Below are 21,149 nucleotides of genomic sequence, written 5' to 3' on the forward strand. Positions count from 1 at the left end.
AAAAAAAAAAAAAAAAAAAAAAAAAAATTTTTTTTTCCTTTAAAAGTACCCATTAATATAAGTTTATAGATTAAATGTGACTATTTTTCTGGTTCTGATACAATGTGATAAAAAATGCTGGATATAAAATTATATATTCAATATGATTCCAACTTCATTTAAAAATACAGATGTGTAGAAAAAATGGAGAAATAATGGAGAATATTTTCTTTAATTTTGTGTACTTTTCAAATTTTCTATAATAAATATCAACTAATTTTATAGTTAGAAACTTAAAATGAGTTAAACGATGAACAGCAAAAAAATTAAGCTGCCTGAAATGCGCAAAGCTAAGATGATCAACACAATATTAACCAGACACCTAACTAGAAGCTTGGTAAGAAATGTATCTAGGTGACAGCCATTTATTCAAGTGACCAGATGGCCTCAAAACACAATGGTGGCTTCAGCAGCTAGGACTGTGTTTATAAATGCACCATATTTATCAAGTGGCTTACTGGCATAAAGGGCCAGGTCAACCCTGAGGGTTTCACAAAAGTCTCAGCTATGTTAGCAGACATTCTGAAACATTTTGACGTGTGAATACAGAAGCCACCAGGCCAAGGTGAAATGTTATTTACCAAGTTACTCTTTGACCAAAGTTTAAAATCCAGAAAAACTAGCATTGTGCTGAAGCATTTTCATTAAAGAAAACTGTCATTGACACAATAAACACACTTAGGAGTGGGCAGTCAGAGCTGAAGAAGGGTCAAATTCCATCTGGGGAGTCATCACCCTGCCTCTGCCATGCACAAGACGTGTGAGCTGTCTGGGCTTCAAGTTTCCCACCTCCAAAATGTCTAAAGGGTCCCCACAGTCCCTTCTATCTCTGTTAGTTTATAATTCTAAAACACAAGCGGGAGTCTGGTCCTCCACCATTGGTATTAGAGAACCACTGAGAAAGTTCCTCTTCAATTCCAGAGAAAGAAAAGAACGATTAGAAACAAACAGCTCCTCTGAAAAGGTACTCTACAGAGGAGCACAAGTTTCCTTTAGCTGCTTCTAGGATCCCACACCTCACTGCAATACTCACTGAGTGGCTGCTTCCCAAGAAAAGCCACAGAAAGGAAATATCATTAAAAAATGGCATATACATTGGGGGAAGCTGCTCCCTCCCTGAAGCCCGGCCTAGCCAAGGCTGTTGTTCTCTATTGTTGAACAGGATGTAACAAGACTGCCAAGCGCAGCCCACAAACCTGCTAATTAGGTGCCCTGACAGTGTTTGTTTTGGAACCATTTACCAACAAAGGAATGTGTCAGGCTGATTAGGGAGAAAAGGGTATGTAATGTATGTGTATTTGAGTCCAGATGAGGGCATAATCCAGGTATTCAGTCTGTTTGTGCAAGGACTCACAAAAACGAAGGCCGAGCAAATAGGAAGCCATGGGGAAAGCCCAGCTTCTGGGCAGTGCTTCTCTCCCCTTCTCCTCAGGAGTTTTGTTCCACCTGCCTCTGTCTCCACCCCTTCCCCACCAAAAAATTCTTGCCTAAACACTTAACATGAAAGTCTCTTTCAAAAAGTGACAAACTACAACTGGTTCCTCAGAAAAATGAAAGAGTCTTTGTAAGGTTACTGACACATCTGGGGCCTGATGGTTTTTTTGGCACGTATGTGACAACTTTAGGCAAAACCATCTCCACATTCAGCCTCCCTGGAGCCTTCTCCATGCATTGTGCCCAGGGGCAAATCTACGGGTAACAGGGCAACAGAAAACACAGCTCTTGATGGATTGATTGTTCAAGCTGTGCTGAGAACAATTAGGCATCTCAGCATCATCTATGGGAAGATGTAGTTCTACATTTTATAATAAAGCAGATTCCTCTTTTTAAACAAGGCTTTAAAAGGTTTGAGTACAATTAGGTATTTGAAGCTTCATGTGTACATGAGCCTTAAAGAAGGGAAGACAGTGCCAAGGCAAAGAACAAAGTCCATGCCCCAACAAGTTTAGGTCCTCAGAAGCAGGGTGGTATGGATTGCAGTGAAACGGAAAATGACAAAGACCAATTCAAAGCGTGCAGCGTGTTGGGAGGAGTCTCCATGTTCTTCAGGACAACCTGGACATTTCTGAAGTTTGGCCAGATGGATGAAAGCAATGGGGCTTGGACTAAGGTTCATGGGAGGCCTTCTTTTTTGGTAAGATTACCTGACAAAATAGATTTTAAAAATGAAAAAGCAGATAAACTCTGTTAGAAGCTCATCTGCTATGCACTTCTCCATGAGGCTGATGTTTGTTCTCAAGACTGATGTAGAAAATATTCTTTAAATGTGTGCAGGCTGGGCGTGGTGGCTTACATCTGTAATCCCAGCACTTCGGGGGGCTGAGGCGGGCAGATCACTGGAGGCCAGGAGCTTGAGACCAGCCTGGCCAACGTGGCGAAACTCCGTCTGTACTAAAAATACAAAAACTAGCCAGGCGTGGACGTGCCCACTTGTAATCCCAGCTACTCGGGGGCTAAGGCAGGAGAACTGCTTGAATCTGGGAGGTGGAGGTTGCAGTGAGCCGAGATCATGCCACTGCACTCCAGCCTGGGCCATGGAGTGAGACTCTGTCTCAAAAAAAAAAAAAAAAAAAAGGTGTACAGACTAGATGTAGTAGTAGAGTATGCTAACTCAAGTGGTAAGCGGGTAAGAATTTGGTGTTAATAAGTTCAATGCCCTGTGTGCCACCATTATTTCTTGGAAGAGGGGATGGAGTGCTCAATTACTTGTGCACAAAGAAAAACTGGCAAGCAATGCTCAGTCTACACCTCTGAATTCCAACGCTTTAAAAAGCAATCCTTTTTCGAAGAGTAACCACGGAGCTGCCGATGCCCTGCTAACACAGAACACCTCCTCTGATGCCTTCCCTGGTGTCAGTGAATGTTGCTGACCAGGGCAGGCTTGTGCTGTCACCAGAGAAACACCTTAAATGGTACACCAATTGCTTCAACCTTATATAGAAAGCTGCAGTGTTACCTCAGACTTGTGTTATGCTCCTCTATCTTTGGAGGTATTTTATATTCCCTTAACTAATTAGTTTATTTAAAAAACACTGTCAGTGTTCTTATGAATGCATATATACTTAGGCAAGCTTAAACCAAACAGTAAGTATTTATGTAATGCTTAGTCCATTTCGTGTTGGTAAAACAGAATACCTGAGACAGGGAAAAATTATTTTTAAAGTTTATTTGGCTCCTGATTCTGGAGGCTGGGAGGTCTAGGAAACATGGCACTGGCATCTGCTCAGCTTTTGGTGAGCCCTCGAGCTGCGTCACAAACAGCAGGGAAGTGGAAGGGGAAGCAGGCACGTGGAAAAGGACCGAACGCAGGAGGCAACTCGCTTTCTAACAACCCCCTATCACCGAACTAACCCATTCCCTCCAGAACTCATCCATTCCTGTCAGAAGGAGATTAATCCATGTTAACGACCTCATCACCTCTTAAAGGCACCACCTCCCAACACCTCTACACTGGGGACCAAGCTTCAACAAGTTTTTCTGTGGACAAACCATATTCAAACCATAGAAAATGCCTACCAGCTGGAGGATACTAAAATCAGTTTCAGTAGAATCTTCTCATAGAATACTCACATTTAAATACAGTGCCAAGTGGCATAAAGGTCATAAAGTCTTTAAGTGCAACATTCTGCATAGTGAAAACCCTAAGAGGATGAGTTACATGTCACATGAAAAACTCATGAAAGCCAAATGGACAGGACAGAAATGATGAAACTGATTTATCACAGTTGGTTTATTTTGTAAGTCCTATGTTAAAAATGCACACTGAGGGTTTTTAAGATGAAGTGTTTATGTACTTGTAATCTCGAAGCATTTTAAGATTCAGAAATAGCATCTTCGCAGAAATGTAGAAAGCAGGATTGTCTTCTTAGCAGCATTAGGAAGGGGATCTTAATAACGAGAGAAGATTAGGGATGTGTAAAGATGTCAGAAAGAAAGCTGCATAGGAGGCAATTTAAGGATTTAAAAAAAAATCTAAATCCTGGGTCATTTTGTGGATGTATGTGACTTTTTTGCTTTTATACTCATTGTTTTCCCTTAAATTGTAGAGCAGTGTCAGGCTAATATTCTGATTTGCAATTCTTAAAAGTTAGAGCCCTTCCTTCTTATTCTCAATCAAGGAGGGCATGTTTCGTCATTTCTATTTTTTTAGGACATGGAATTTTATCATTGTTTTATCAAAATGTTTATCTCTCCCAAGGCTATGCTTTCCCTGTAATCCTCTAGGAGGATAAATGCTTGATTAGGCTTTAGCAAAGCAGTTTTATGATTCAGGATATTCTTATTGTATTTAAAAATCTTGCAATCTGGGTTTTAGGGTTTTTCTATTTAGGTTAAAGAGAGGTATGTATTTAATTTGTGTTTGAGGCTGGGTGGAGTGGCTCATGTCTATAGTCCCAGTACTTTGGGAGGCTGAGGCAGGTGGATCACCTGAGGTTAGGAGTTCGAGACCAGCCTGGTCAACATGATGAAACCCAGTCTCTACTAAAAATACAAAAAAATTAGTGGGGCGTGGTGGTGGGTGCCTGTAATCCCAGATACACCGGAGGCTGAGTCAGGAGAATCGCTTGAACCCAGGAGGCAGAGGTTGCAGTTAGCTGAGGTCACGCCATTGCACCCCAGCCTGGGCAAGAAGAGTGAAACCATCTCAAAAAAAAAAAAAAAGTGTGTTTGAGAAGAAAGGATATCTCAAGGTAAAACTGTCAGCATTATCTTCTGAATGGAGGGGAGTTTGCTTTGGTGCAACAAACAGGGATTTGCCTATGGAAGTCCAGTTTAGGCAGATCCTCAGCTTCATAGGCACCCTTGCCGAACCTGACCTGCCAAGGGATGCACAGGAGGTGGAAGCTCTGCTGTTGTCTCCACAACAGTACGTTGGACATTTTACAGAAGGAAGGCATATCTTTCCCCCAAACCAATCTAATCATGGCTTACTGCTCCGAGTGTAAAGACTCCCAAGGCAGCAAATAAAATGGCATTTCAAAATAGCAGTTTTGGAGAAGACTTCTTTAATGACAGAGGTACATACTTTTTTCAAATTGATTTGAGGGGGTATATGGCAAAATGTTTTGAAGACTTCAGGTACAGAAGGAGCAGTGAGACATAATGGAAAAAATATGGATTTTGGAGTCAGATGTATTTGGATTCAAGTTTTGGCCTTATCTCTAGGGCCAAGTTAATTGACTTCTCTGAACCTAGGTTTCTTCATTATTAAAATGAAAGTAATACTATTTCCTCAGAGGACTGGCAGAAAAATTAGATAAGATATATAAGTTGCTGGCACTAATACTAATAAATGTTAGTGCCATTCCCTTACAATCCCAGCACCTTCTCTATATCTGCCAGAGGTGGGGTCCTAAAATACTAGGGGTATATTTTCAAATTACATAGTCATGAAACTTCCTCCTGCATAATAATTAATTTAATAAGGAAAAGAAAGCCTGAAGGAGTTGACGAATGTTTGCTATATAGTCATAATCAAATGAACACGTTAAAACTGAGTATATTCTAGTACTGAAGAACATAAATCAGTGACTCAGAGTTCAACATAGACAGAGGAAACAATAGACACTGGGGACTCAAAAGAGGGGAGGGAGACAGGGAAAGGCTGAAAAACTTCCTGTTGGGTACTATGTTCACTATATAGGTGACGGGATCAATGAAAACCCAAACCTCGGCATCATGCCACATATCCTTGTAATAAATCCGCATATGGGTCTCCGAATCTAAAATTTAAAAAGAAAAAAGAAAAAAACAAAACAAAAAAAACCCCCAAACCTAAAAAACACAGAGCTCCCTAATACTTTTAGAAACTGTGGAACGTCTTTCTCACATCACTTCAGTGGATGATGGAGCCTTTCTGGGAGCTTCAGGTCCACCCCTCTACTGTGCTCCTCCCACACTTTCATAGAACTGCCTATTGGCCTGTCTGTCCCTACTAAACTCAACTCTTTGTTGAGTTCACAGTTCATGCTGTGTTCACTGTGTCTCCAGAACCTAGCCCAATGCACATACGTGATATACTCAATAAATTATTTATTAGGGTCAGGCTCACATTTGTAATCCCAGCACTTTGGGAGGCCGAGGCAGGTGGATCACCAGAGGTCAGGAGTTTGAGACCAGCCTGACCAACATGGTGAAACCTCGTCTCTACTAAAAATACAAAATTAGCCGAGTGTGGTGGCACATGCCTGTAATCCCAGCTACTTGGGAGGCTGAGGCAGGAGAATCACTTGAACCCAGGAGGTGGAGGTTGCAGTGAGCCAAGATCATGCCATTGTACTCCAGTCTGGGCAACAAGAGTGACACTTCTTCTCAAAAAAACAAACAAAAAAATCATTTATTAAAAGTACAGGGCCGGGTGTGGTGGCTCACACCTATAATCCCAGCACTTTGGGAGGTTGAGGTGGGCAGATCACCTGAGGTCAGGAGTTCGAGACTAGCCTGGCCAACATGGTGAAACTCTGTCTCTACTAAAAATACAAAAATTAGCCAGGTGTGGTGGTGGGTGCCTGTAATCCCAGCTACTTGGGAGGTTGAGGCAGGAGAACCACTTGAATCCGGGAGGTGGAAGTTGCAGTGATCTGAGATCATGCCACCACACTCCGGCCCTGGCGACAGAGCAAGACTCCGTCTCAAAAAACAAACAAACAAAAACAAACCAACAAACAAGTACAAACCGTTATCATGCTTGTGAAATTTTTTTTTTTTTTTTTGACAGTCTTACTTTGTTGCCCCGGCTGGAGTGCAGTGGCATGAGCTTGGCTCACTGCAGCCTCCGCCTGCTGAGTTTGAGTGATTCTCATGCCTCAGCCTTCCGAGTAGCTGGGATTACAGGTGTGTGCTACCACGCCCAGCTAATTTTTGTATTTTTATTAGAGACAGGGTTTCACCATGTTGACTAGGTTGGTCTCGAACTTCTGACCTCAAGTGATCCAGCCTAGGCCTCCCAAAATGCTGGGATTTACAGGCATGAGCCACCGCGCCCGACCCTGAATTTTTTTTTTTTTTAACTGAACTGTAATTATGCTATTCAAGTGATATTTGGACCTGAAAGGATATTAAGTATATCTCTGAGGACACAAAAATGCCAAATTTAGCAGGATAGTCAAGGGTATGTGGTAACAAATTCACTAAATACCTTATTTCTAAAATTTTTACATACAGATTTTAAAACTTTTTTTTTATGGAAAATTTCAAACATATGCAAAAGTACAGAGAATAGTATATAACAAATCCCTGTGTACCTATCACCTAGCTGCCACAATTAATAATACACTGAAATTTCTTTTTTTTTTTTTTTTTGAGACAGAGTCTTGCTCTGTCGCCCAGGCTGAAGTGCAATGGCGCGATATCGGCTCACTGCAAGCTCTGCCTCCTGGGTTCACGCCATTCTCCTGCCTCAACCTCCCTAGTAGCTGGGACTACAGGACTCCTGCCACCGCACCCTGCTAATTTTTTGTATTTTTAGTAGAGACGGGGTTTCACCACGTTAGCCAGGATGGTCTCAATCTCCTGACCTCGCGATCTGCCCGCCTCGGCCTCCCAAAGTGCTGGGATTACAGGCGTGAGCCACCGCGCCCGGCCAATACATTGAAATTTCTTTCATCTGTATCATCCCCCTACCCCATCATCAGATAATCCTGAAACAAATCCCAGACATCATATTACTTAATCCATAAAGATTTCAATTACACTGAGATTTTAAAATTTACTTCACTATTCAAATCTATTTTTATTTATCACATTTATTTAAAACATTTTTATAGACATGTTTTGAATCAGCAACTCTATTTCTGACTAAAATTTTCTTTTAATAAATTTTTTATTAGTGTTTCCTTTTGCCTTGTCACAGGGTTGTATAAACCACTCTTGGTGTTTAACCGGAAACTGAACACCACCAAGAGAAAGCTCAACAGGTTTCTGAAAAGTGTTAACCTGGAATTCCAGGAAAGCTGGTCAATGTTCCTTCTGACTCAGACATTTGTACAAGCTTAGAGAACTGCATCTGATCAAGGAAGAGGGAGGATTCTCCATAGTTTTTACTACTGAGTAAAGGCCCCTATGAACCTACAGCTATGATAATGTGGTTATTTTGGTGAGAATCCAGCATCTTAACTATGACCACAGCTACCTTAGAGGAGTGATTCTTTTTTCTGGGGTGATTCATAATCATACAGAATCCTTGAAGATACAGATTCTGGAGTTTTAAAAGCCAAGTCTCAAAAAAGATTCTGATGTACAGTCAGAGGGCAGCACCTCTGCCCCAGTCAAGGCACAAGTCCAGGAACTGAGGGCTTTAAACATGTGTGCAAAACCCAGTGCCTAGATCTCAGTTTCAATGTCATTCTTTAACAAAAGAAACCGAGGCTCCTTGGACACATGTCTGTTCCTAGGATTAGGGCAGGAAATAAGTAAGATGAGCCTGGTGCATCTGGTGGTGCCAGAAAGTAAGGAAATGCTGAAAACCAAACCAAATCAAAAACAAAATCCCATTTTTGCTCCCCCCAGCAAAAATCCCATAATGAGTAGGGTATGTCAAGGGAACAAAGGAGCCTACTGAGAGCTTGAACGGCCAAAGCTGGGACAGTCTGAACAATAAAATATAGAACTGGACTGTAACCCAAAGTATAAATGAACTATGCACAAGTCCATACTGATATAAACAAACAACTGAAAAAAATAAGTGAGGAAGAGACACATCTCCCGTGTGGAAGGATTCTAAATAACTTTATCCATACTTGGCTCCCAAGGGGGTGGAACATGCTGACACAAACACTACAGTGATAAGTCATGTTGATTGTATGCTCCCTTGATATGATGTGATGAAAATGGCACTACCTCTACGGCCTTCCTCCCCAAGCCCATAAAACCGACTCTACACGTAAGAAAAACATCAGGCATATCCAACAGAGATATTCTAGAAAATACTGACCAGTACTCCTCAAAACTGTCAAGGTCATCAAAAACAAGGTCTGAGAAACTGTCACAGCCAAGAGGAGCCTAGGGAGGTGTGACAACTAAATATAATGTGGTATCCTGGAACAGAAGGAGGATGGTAGGTGAAAACTAAGGAAATCTGAAAAAACTATGAACTTTAGCTACTAATAACGTATCAATATTGGTTCATTAATTGTAACAAATGTACTATACTAACGTAAAATATTAATAGGGGAAACTGAGTGTGTGGTATATGGGAACTCTGTACTATTTCTGTGATTTCTCCATGAGCCTAAAATTGCTCCAATAAGGTTTGGTAAAAATTGTTCATGTTAGAGTCAACTTTCAATTGAACAACTTTTAAATTTTTATTAATAATAGACTACTTTTTAGAATAGTTTTAGATTTACAGAAAAATTGGGCAGAGTTCCCATATTTCACCCCACCACCTCCTGTTGTGTTGTCTTTATTAACAACATTTTGCAATCCTATGATACATTTGTTACAAAATTAGTGAACCAATATGGATATATCATTATTAACTAAAGTCCGCCATTTCAGTTAAGGCTCACTCTGTGATGTATGAAACCACAGGTTCTGACAAATGTATAATGTCATGTATACACCATTGGAGCATCATACAGAATAGTTTCACTGTCCTACAAATCTCCTGTGTTTCACCTAGTCATCCCTCCCCAGCCCCCAAATCCCTGTAACCACTGATCTTTTTACTGTCTGTATAGTTTTGTCTTTTCCAAAATGTCATATAGTTGGAATCACATAGTACAGTATGTAGCCTTCTCAGAATGGCTTTGCTCACTTGTGATATACGTTTAGGTTTCCTACATGTCTCTTTGTGGCCTGACAGCTCATTTCTTTTGTTGCTGAATAATATTCCATTGTATGGATATGCCACAGTTTATGCGTTCAGGTACTGAAGGACATCTTGGCTGCTTCCAGTTTTCAGTGATTATGAATAAAGCATATGCTATAAACATCCATATGCATGCTTTTGTGTGGATATACGTTATCAACTTGTGTTACTTCGAGGTATTTTGTTTAATGTCCAAATATTTTGGGATTTTCCAGGTATCTTTGTTACTGATTTCTAGTTTAATTTCATTATGGTTTGAGAGCATACTTTGCATAATTTCTACTCTTTTAAATTTGTTCAGATTTTTTTTTATGGCCCAGAATGTGGTCTCTCTTGGTAACTGTTCCATGTGACCTTGAGGAGAATGTATATTTTGTTGTTCAATGAAGTATTCTAGAGATGTCAATTAGATCGGGTTAGTTGACAGTGCTGTTGAGTTTAACTATATGCTTACTGATTTTCTGCCTGTTGGACCTGTCAGTTATGAACAGAGAAGTGTTGAAGGCTCTAACTACAACAGTAAACTTGTCTCTCTCTTCTTTCAGTTCCATCAGTTTTTGTCTTACATATTTTGACTCTATTCATACATTAAGGATTGTTACATCTTTTTGGAGAACTGACCCATCTTTATCCTTGGGGATTCTTTCTCTCTAATCTTCATTCTAAAAATGAATCTGGACACTCTTTGTTACCTAATATGGTGGAGTCAGGCAATTTTTTTTTTGCAACTCTAGTATCTCATTCTGAATATTTTACTCTGGATATCTCATTCTGGAGATAAAAGTAGTGAGTGAAAGTTTGTTATTATTCCTTTCAATATTCCGTAGCATTCACTGGTGAAGCCATCTGGCCTCTCTGTGGGAAGATTTCAAAATTACTAATTCAATTTCTTTACTTGTTTTAGGTCTATTCATATTTCTACTTCTTGTTGAGTCAGTTTTGGTAATTTGTCTTTCTAGTCATTTGTCCATTTCATCTAAATTTGTCTAATTTGCTGGTATAACGTTGTTTATAATACTTTTATAATTCTTTTAATTTCTGTACCTCTTTTTATTCCTGGTTTTTGCAATTTGTATCTTCTCTTTTAATTTCTTGATCAGGGTAGCTAAAAGGTTGCTAACTTTGTTGATCTCTCAAAGAATGAACTTGTGATTTTTCTGTTTACTATCTCATTGATAACTGCCTTAATCTTTATTCTTTCCTCTTTCTGCTTGCTTCGGATTTAGTTTGCTCTTTTTTTATCTAGTTTCATAAGGTGAAATTTTATGATATTGATTTCAGAGCTTTCTTCTTTTCTGATACAAGTATTTATAGTTATAAATTTCATTCTAAGTGCTACTTCAGCAGTTTTTTATATGTTTTATATTTCATTTTCATTTCAAAATATTTTAAAATTTCCCTTGTGTATCCTTCTTTGACCCATGAGTTGCTTAGAAATATATTGTCTAATTTCCAAATGTTTTGGGGTTTCATATATATTCATGTGTGTGTGTGTGTGTATGTGTATATATATATTTTTTTGAGATGAAGTCTCACTCTGTTGCCCAGATTGGAGTGCAGTCGTGTGATCTTGGCTCACTGCAACCTTTGCCTCCTGGGTTTAAGTGATTCTGCTGCTTCAGCCTCCCGAGTACCTGGGATTACAGGTGTGCGCCACCATGCCTAACTAATCGTATTTTTTTCTACTGTGAATCTTTAATTCCATGTGCCAGAGAACATACTTGGTATAGTCTCAAAATTAATTGAGATTTGTTTTGTGGCCCAGTGTATGATATACTCAGTTAGAAGCATTTAGGCATTTAGAAATTCTTTACTAAACATTTTTTTTTTTTTTTTTTGGAGACAGTTTTGCTGTTACCCAGCCTGGAGTGCAGTGACGTGATCTCCACTCACTACAACCTCAGCCTCCAGGTTCAAATGATTCCTGTGCCTCAGCCTCCTGAGTAGCTGGGATTACAGGAATTTGCCACCACGCCCAGCTAATTTTGTATTTTTAGTAGAGATGGGGTTTTGCCATGTTGGTCAGGCTGGTCTCAAACTCTTTTCCTCTAGTGACCCACCCACCTGCGCCTCCTAAAGCACTGGGATTATAGGTGTGAGTCACCATGCCCAGCCATTAAACATATTTTATTGCAATATAATTCACATACCATAAAACTCACCCCTTTAAAGTATACAATTCACTAATTTTTAGTGTACTCATAAGACCACGCAACCATTACCACAATCTAATTCCAGAACATTTTCTTCACCCCAAAAAGAAATGTATACCCATGAGTAGTAACTCCTTTTCCTCCTTCCCCCAAGCCCTAGACAACCACTAATCTATTCTCTGTTTCTATGGATTTGTCTATTTTGGACATTTTATATAAATAGAATCATGTAATATGTGGTTTGTATCTGGCTTCTTTCCGTTAGCATGTTTTCAATGTTAATACATGTTGCAGCATGTATCAGTACTTTTTTTCTTTTTATAGCTGAATAATTTTCCATTGTCTGGATATCCTACATTTTGTTTATCCATTCATCAGTTGATAGACAATTAAGTTGTTTCTACTTTTTAGCTATTACGAATGCTGCTGCTGTGAGCATTTGCGTACAAGTTTTATGTGGTGTGCATTTTTTTTTGAGACGGAGTCTTGCCCTGTCGCCCAGGCTGGAGTGCAGTGGCATGATCTTGGCTCACTGCAAGCTCTGCCTCCCGGGTTCACGGCATTCTCCTGACTCAGCCTCCTGAGTAGCTGGGACTACAGGCGCCCACCACCACGCCCGGCTAATTTTTTGTATTTTTAGTAGAGACGGGGTTTCACCATGTTAGCCAGGATGGTCTCAATCTCCTGACCTTGTGATCCGCCCGCCTCAGCCTCCCAAAGTGCTGGGATTACAGACGTGAGCTATTGTGCCCAGCCGCATTTTGTGTTTTTTTTTTTTAGACAGAGTCTTGCTGTGTTGCCCAGGCTAGAGTGCAGTAGCATAATCTCAACTCACTATAGCCTCTGCCTCCTGGGTTCAAGTGATTCTCCTGCCTCAGCCTCCTGAGTAGCTGGGGTTACAGGTGCCTGCCACCATGCCCAGCTAATTTTTGTATTTTCAGTAGAGATGGGGTTTCACCATGTTGGACAGGCTGGTGTTGAACTCCTGACCTCAGTGATCTTCCTGCCTTGGCCTCCCAAAGTGCTGGGATTACAGGTGTGAGCCACCACACCTGGCCTGGTGTACATTTTTTAGAGGTAACTAATCTCTAGGCTATGGGCTAAGTTACTGTTCACCAGTGTCTTCTAATTTTACTCCTAGTGGTTCGTCCAGTTTGGGCCTTCCTCTGAGACTGCAATTTCCCACTGTGTCTCACTTGGCCCTAAAAAGGCTGTGAGGAGTTTCCTTCCTTTAAGAGGTAGCTAATCTCTAGGCTATATAAGCTCTATAAGCTAAGTACCTGCTCAGGAAACTGGAGGCTGACCTCTGCCTCTGTGTGTATGTGTGTGTGTGTGTGTATGTGTGTGTTTGTGTATCTGCATGTCTATGTGTTTACGTGTCTGTTTTTCTGTGTGTGGGCCAACCCAAATTCCTGCATGTTTACAAACAGTCTTTAGGTTTTAGGAGAGGCCAAAAGGGCTGAGTCAACTCTCAATATCTTAGCTCTACTCTACATGCTTCAACTCTCCCTGGCTACATGCCTTACCTTCTGTTCTGAACCACAGTATAAGTGAGCCCTGCAGGGTGGGAAATGAGCCATGACATTCATACCCAAAGAAGCCAGTGCACACACATACTGTGTAGATTTCTATTGCGCTTTTGGGATGAAAGGAAAAGTAATATGTATCATTTTGTGAATCATCCATCAATCCATGGATGTGATGATGCCCAAATATTACTTTGGTTAGAAAAATCATCCCACATAAACTCCCACTTTTCTCTCCTTTGGATCCTAAAACTTTCATCGCTCCACTGCAGTATATGCATCTGCGTAGAAAAGCACATGGCCAGGCAGTAGCTGCTCACCAGTGGCCTCTAGTTTCACCCCTGGCGGTAGGTCCAGTTTGGGCCTCTGAGACTGTAGTTTCCCATTGCCTATCATTTGGCCCTTAAAAAATTATTAGGATGCTTCCTCCCCAATCTTCATTCTAAAATTGAACCTGAAGACTCTCTGTTACCTAATAAGGCGGAGTTCGGCAATGTTTCTTTGCAGCTCTGTCATCTCATTCTGGATAAAGGTAGCGAGGTTAAGGGGTGGAAATAAATATGGGAAACCAGAGGGGGAAACAGGTTCTCCAAGGACAACGAAAACCTGATCCAGGGTGAGAGACATAGATACAGTACTTGACTAAAAGTTGGCCTGGTTTGGCCAAAGAAAATGGCATATTACACATTCGGGTGTTCTTTTATGAAATAAGATATTCTGTACCTGCTTGTTGAAATATCCTCAAAAGGGTAGAGGATCTCTCCATTGTTACAAATTTCACAGATGAACCCCTTCTGGCTACAAAGACTGCAGCTGTACACGTGTGAGGTGGCAAATTTAATGACCTTGCCCAAGAACGGAGCCAGCTTTCCCTCTATTACCTGCAGAAAGAGAAATGGGACAGGGAAGCACATTTATTGAGAACAGAAGTCTTGTACACACAGGAAAGGAAAGGAATTCCTTTCCTTTATACAACAGGAAAACCTCTAATTATAATTTCTCAGCAACTCTGAGGAAGAAAAGCCATAGTAGTTCTGCTCCAAAAGAACTTTCTGGTTTAAACCACTGGAGGTTGTAAATTAAGATGCTTAAACTTCTTTTGTATTCCTCTTGCTTTGCAGTGTGGTGTAGAAAATTGAGGCCCAACAGATGGGGAACCCTACTTGGATAGACCAACTTCACAGTGAGGGTGTGGTACAAGAGGAGTGTGGTAGGTTTCCTAAAGTACACTGAAAACATACAGAGTAAATCTGAATGCATAAGTTTGTGTTGTAAATGCAATAATACCTTTTCTCTGATGAATTAATGGGATAGTTTTTTCACCATCTTCCCCAAGAACATACAGTAAATGGGGAAAAATAGGTTTCTTTTGCTGCTGGTAAGTATAGCAAAAAAAGCTTGCAATTTGGCAGCCTAATGGCCATTTTCAGCCTGTCGGTTTTTTTTCTTTTAACTCGTGGTGGTTTTTAAAATGAAGTAATTTAAAAATTGGGAAATTTTACATAAAAACCCAGATTTTTGGAAAAATCAGATGATCCAGCACAACTAGGCTTGGATTCAGCGTGATGAGGACCTGGCCATGCGAGGGGCTGCCTGTTTATGCTGAGATATCCGCTCTCTGTCTGACAGCTGTTCCCACCAGGCCCCAGGGTCTTGCATCTGCCTGCCTTCCACAGTGGCCTCGCCTGTTGGCGTGCATACATCCCTGAGTTTGGAACTCACGTTCTGTTGATCATTTCTCACTTACTAATACCCATGGGCTTCAGTATTTCACACGCCAGCTAGATAAAATCTGCTTTTACTTCTAATTAATGCAGATACAAATACATGCTGGTTTTGATATAAGAAAATAATTGAAGATTACATTTAATTTGGAAATAGCTGAAAATAGTTTCTTTCAAATGAATATAGTTACATTATAATTTTTCATAAAAATAATATCTGAGGGAGGCCGGGTGCTGTGGCTCACACCTGTAATCCCAGCACTTTGGGAGGCCGAGGCAGGTGGATCGCCTGAGGTTAGAGGTTTGAGACCAGCCTGACCAACATGGCAAAACCCTGTCTCTACTAAAAATACAAAAAATTAGCTGGGCGTGGTGGCAGGTGTCTGTAATCCCAGCTACTCAGGAGGCTGATGCAGGAGAATCACTTGAACCTGGGAGGTGGAGGTTGCAGTGAGCTGAGGTCATACCATTGCACTCCAGCCTGGGCAACAAGAGTGAAACTCCCATCTCAAAAAAGAAAAGAAAAAGAAAAAAATAGTATCTGAGGAAAATGTAGTATAAATCATACCTAAAGAGAAATTACAATGTCTAGGTGAGTAGGTAGTAGTGACTGGTAATACAAAAACAAAAGACTACAAAAAATGTAATCATGCCTTTTGCAAAAAATGAAGCTATACATAATAGCTATATATAATACCGGAGATAAAAACTGAAGTGGTTTTTAAACATCATGGAATGATCTATGTTTTAGAAATAAATATAATGGTGGTTCCATTCAATTGCCAGACAGGGTACCCTCCCATGGGTGGAAACAAGTCTGCTCCAAGTCAAGGCTAGGCTTTAGGTCCCATGAAGATGATTTCTCTGGAAGGCTGTGGTGAGGCTGCACCAGGAGGTGCCTTTCCCTGTTGCCTCCCACCCTGGTCATTTGCAAGGGAAAGGAGCTGGAGGTATGGGGAGAAAGATCGCCTTCAATTGAAAGTGCCTCCCCTTCAACACTGGAGAACTGAGTCATGCATTTCTTCGAGGTCCAAGGCCATGCTTAGTGCGTAGGCAAGACTTACTTCAGCCCCAGGTGTGGTGACTTAGACTTAGGAAACCAATTATGAGTGGAAAATGAACCTCTAGTTCAACTGTGCCAGATGAAGCAGCCCCCCAGTGCCTACCCTGCCTTGCCCTTCCCCATCATGTACTGTGAAAACCCCTCTGATGGCCTCAAGGCAGTGCCTGCAGGCCAAGGCCCTTCTGGGGGTTTCCATCTTTCTTCCACCAGACTCCAAGCCCACTCTCCTCCGAGACAGTGTTGTCTTTTCTCACCCAGAGTATTAACACTACTAAGTCTTTCACCTTAATTTATGACTCAGGATTTATTCACGTCCTGCCCACTCTAGGTTCACAGAAATAAAATCAAGTGCTAGACACACTGGCTGCCAATAAGGCACTAGCCTTATTGGGTGCCACCTGGCGTGCTGGGACCTGGCAGTGCCTCTGCTGATCGAGCCCTTTCTCAGTTAATGGGTGTCGAGTTGGGTCATCTGTCCACTGACCCTGACTTCATGTAAGCAGCCGTGGGCTGTGGGCAGACAGGAGCTCAGAAATGCAGCATGAGGCTTTTTTTTTTTTTTATTGAGACAGAGTCTTGCTCTGTCACCTAGGCTGGAGTACAGTGGCACAATCTCAGCTCACTGCAACCTCCACCTCCCAGGTTCAAGCAATTCTCCTGCCTCAGTCTCCCGAGTAGCTGGGACTATAGGCGCCCACCACCATGCCCTGCTAATTTTTTGTATTTTTAGTAGAGATGGGGTTTCACCATGTTGGTAAGGCTGGTCCTGAACTCCTGACCTCAGGTGATCCACCCACCTCAGCCTCCCAAAGTGCTGGGATTACAGGCGTGAGCCACCGTGCCTGGCTAGCATGAGACTCTTAAAAAAACCTGGCCATTCGCTTCCTCTAATTCCCTGCACTTTGGCATACTGGGCAATGTATTACCTCCTTAAAATAATAAAAGAATAACTTTTCTATGAAAAAAAGATAAATAGGGCCAGGCGCGGTGGCTCATGCCTGTAATCCCAGCACTTTGGGAGGCCGAGGCGGGTGGATCACAAGGTCAGGAGATCGAGACCATCCTGGCTAACATGGTGAAACCCCGTCTCTACTAAAAAAAAACAAAAACAGTTAGCCGGGCGAGGTGGCGGGCGCCTGTAGTCCCAGCTACTCGAGAGGCTGAGGCAGGAGAATGACATGAACCCGGGAGGCGGAGCTTGCAGTGAGTTGAGATCGTGCCACTGCACTCCAGCCTGGGCGACAGAGTGAGACACTGTCTCAAAAAAAAAAAAAAAGAAAAAAAGAAAAATAAATGTAATGCTGGTTAACTCTAGGGAGGGCAATAAGTCAGAGAAGCAAAAACACAACTATATACAAAGTTGTATTATATATATATATATACACACACACACACACACATATATATATTAGCTATCCAAACTCATTTTCTATTTCTTAATATGTAACTCCTGGTGCAAGTAAATTGTCACTTTGTATATAGCTGTGTTTTTGCACTTGAAAAAACAATGTATAACAATTTTGCATTAAACTGCAGAAGGTGAACAGAAAAATCAGATTTATTACTTTGTAAGAGTAGAGTTTTTTTCTTAGTAAAGGGGGTAGAAATTATCCTGGCTGTTTTTAGTCAACCATACATTTCCCACCATTTTTCAACTTACTTTCCTCCCCATTACCTTTAGGAAGCCATAGATAGACCTTCTTTTATTTATGTTCTCTGAGGAACCATTAACTCCAATAAACCCCAGTAAGGCATGCTCCTAATACCAACACATGATATACACTTTCTAAGAAACCGCCATATATCCAACCTTTCTAACAAATCATATATCCAACCACCAGTGAACACTTTTCAATGCGTGATGGGGTTATTTCTAAATCGTGATAGTAGCACTTCAGTTGAGTTTGGTTTTCCTCATTTTACTCTTCTCTAAACAACCAAACTGAATGAGGCATTTAAAGAGAGGCACTAACAAACTATAGTCCATTTAGGGGGAAACAACCAGGATAGAGAACAGTCTGGAAACCAGGTGAGTAAAGGTTGGTGAAACTGGGAAGAAAAGACCTTGAGGAAGACATGAGAGTTATCATCCAGGATCTAAAGGAGAAGTTTGAGCATGTTGTGCATAAAGTTTTTTCTCTATTTAGATTTCCTTGGAGAAAGGGTGTGAACATTTTGAAGGCTCTTGAAATATTTCACCAAATTTACACTGTCAGCAATGTATATTTATTCTTAAATAGGGACCTTAATAAGCTCTGGGGATTGATATCTGTATAATATTCAGTCTTCCTTTAAAACAATGTGATACATATCTGCATTTCATTAAATCTTCACTTATTATTGCTTAATACAAATTTATTTCCTTGTACAAGCTACTCACATTTATTATTTAGTTTAAGGTTAAACTTTTGTATATTTTTCTCATTAGCTATTGCTGGTATATTAGAATATATTGACATTTGTGTGCATGTTACTATATGACAGTAATTACTGAATTTCCGTTGATGCTAATTACTTTTAGGTGATTCTTTTGTTTTTTCTAGTACTATATCTCTTGTTTATGTTTCATTTCTTGTTGCACCATCCAGGGCTCCTAAAACAATTATTAATAATGGTACTAGTGGTTATTTTTATTATTTCAGGAAGAATCAAACTGGAACTTATGGAGTTTATAGTGAATGACTAATTTTCTCCATCAAATATGTATATCCTGTCATTCACCACATTTCATTTATTCCCCCTCTTTAAATAACAGCTATACTGAGATATAATTCACATACCATGTGATTCACCTATTTAAAGTCTACAATTCAATGGTTCTTAGTTTATTCACAGAGTTGTGAAACATCACCACAATCGATTCTAGGGGATCCCACTAACCCTCTGAAAAAACTCTATATCCATTAGTAGTCACTTTCCCTTTACCATGCCCCTGCAAGCCCAAGGAACCAATAATTTACTCTCTGTCTGGGTGCAGTGGCTCACACCTGTAACCCCAGCACTTTGGGAGGTAGAAGCGGGCGGATCACCTGAGGTCAGGAGTTCACGACCAGCCTGGTTAACATGGTGAAACCCCATCTCTACTAAAAATACAAAAAAATTAGCAGGGCACGGTGGCGCATGCCTGTAATCCCAGCTACTCGGGGGGCTAAGGCAGGAGAATTGCTTGAACCCAGGAGGCAGAAGTTGCAGTGAGCTGAGATGGTGCCACTGCACTCCAGCCTGGGCAACAAAAGCAAAAACTCCATCTCAAAAAAAATATATATATACTTTCTGTCTTTATAGATTTGCCTATTCTGGAGATTTCATGTAAATATGATCATATAATATGTGGTCTTTTATGACTGGCTTCTTTCACTCAGCATAAAGCGTTCAAGGTTCATGCTGATTTTCTTTCAAATGCCTTCACTATAAGTCTCTTTTTCCCATCTTACCCTAGACTTCTATCACTCCTCCCTAGATTAATAAAATAATCTCCTAGTTTTATTTCTAGATGTCAGTCTTTTTTCCTAGATCCAGCATGCATACATATTAATCAGTTTTAGATACCACTTTCATCGTGTATCATCTCTTCCCTCAAACCTTTGGTGAATTCTTCATTTTTGAGATGGAGTCTTGCTCTGTCACCCAGGCTGCAGGGCAGTGGTGTGATCTAGGCTCACTGCAACCTCTGCCTCCCAGGTTCAAGCGATTCTCCTGCCTCAACCTCCCAAGTAGCCAGGATTACAGGCACAAGCCACCATGCCCAGCTAATATTTTGTATTTTTAGTAGAGGTGGGGTTTCACCATGTTGGCCAGGCTGGTCTCAAACTCCTGAACTTGTGTGATCCACCTGCCTCGGTCGCCCAAAGTGCTGAGGTTATAGGCGTGAGCCACTGGGCTCGGCAAATTCTTAGTGTATCATCAATCAAAACTCTTTGCTCTTTCATTTCATAAAATTATATTGAGTTACTATGTACTAGACACTCAGTGTAGAGTGAACTGCACAAAAACTGGAGATTACATTTTACCTGGTATGCAAGTGGATTCCATATTAGCCATCCAAACTCATTTTGTATTTCTTAACACGTACCTCCTGTTGCGAGCACATTTTCCCCTACGTAGAACATGCTTGCTCTTGCTCCTGTGCCTTCGTCCATGTCATTCCTCTATCTGGAGTTTCACTTTTCTTAACCCTTACTTAAATTTCATGTAGGCTTCATGGCTTAGATCTACCCTGTCTTGATCTAGAAAGCCATCTTTGGCTACTTCAGACATCACATGTCATTTTTTTTTATTTTTTAGTTTTTTAAAGGAAGGCATCAAGTTGTTCGTCTGTTTGGATGGGATCAGTAGAAATGAATCTAAAGCAGTCACATCCATTTCTTTTGATATTGCTGTAAATAAGAGAACAGGGCTTGTACAAGCATACTTACTTTTGCCAAGGCCAAAATGCTAGGGGGAAGACATTTAACATAGCTCAAACTTGATTTGAATCACTTATGTAAGATAGTATCTTAGCAACACCTGGAAATTGTGTCTTACTCCTTTCCTACTTATACTTAAATTAGTCACAGGCTAATATAACTTTATAACAACCCCTCAAAAGTCAAAAGGACACTTCATCTTTAGCATTAGAAGGCTGGTAGTTTTTAGTTTAAACCAGGTGGTCATTCGGTATATTAGTGATAGTGAAACAGACCTGAGATGAGGTTTAGTTATCTCTATTTATTCCCTCAAAGTGCATGTCTACGTGAACAAAATCATGACAGCGTAATTAGAAGGAAACACGTGTAGCTCTTTCCCCATTTCCTTGCTTCCCTGCACTCAACCCCCTTCCCTTTCTCCATATAC

The 21,149-nt window shown here is 40.7% G+C and overlaps 1 protein-coding gene across 1 annotated transcript in view; it reads right to left on the reverse strand.

The window, feature by feature from the left end:
* The window catches only part of PLEKHM3 (pleckstrin homology domain containing, family M, member 3), a 196,635-nt gene that overhangs the window by 18,049 nt on the left and 157,437 nt on the right, over nt 1-21,149 (reverse strand). Inside the window, exon 7 of the mRNA XM_011993900.1 lies at nt 14,253-14,410. Within this exon, the coding sequence (XP_011849290.1) occupies nt 14,253-14,410 (158 nt within the window). The remainder of the gene's footprint in view (nt 1-14,252; nt 14,411-21,149) is intronic.

This window comes from Mandrillus leucophaeus, unplaced genomic scaffold, assembly GCF_000951045.1.
Source record: "Mandrillus leucophaeus isolate KB7577 unplaced genomic scaffold, Mleu.le_1.0 Scaffold436, whole genome shotgun sequence".
Lineage (NCBI taxonomy): Eukaryota > Metazoa > Chordata > Mammalia > Primates > Cercopithecidae > Mandrillus > Mandrillus leucophaeus.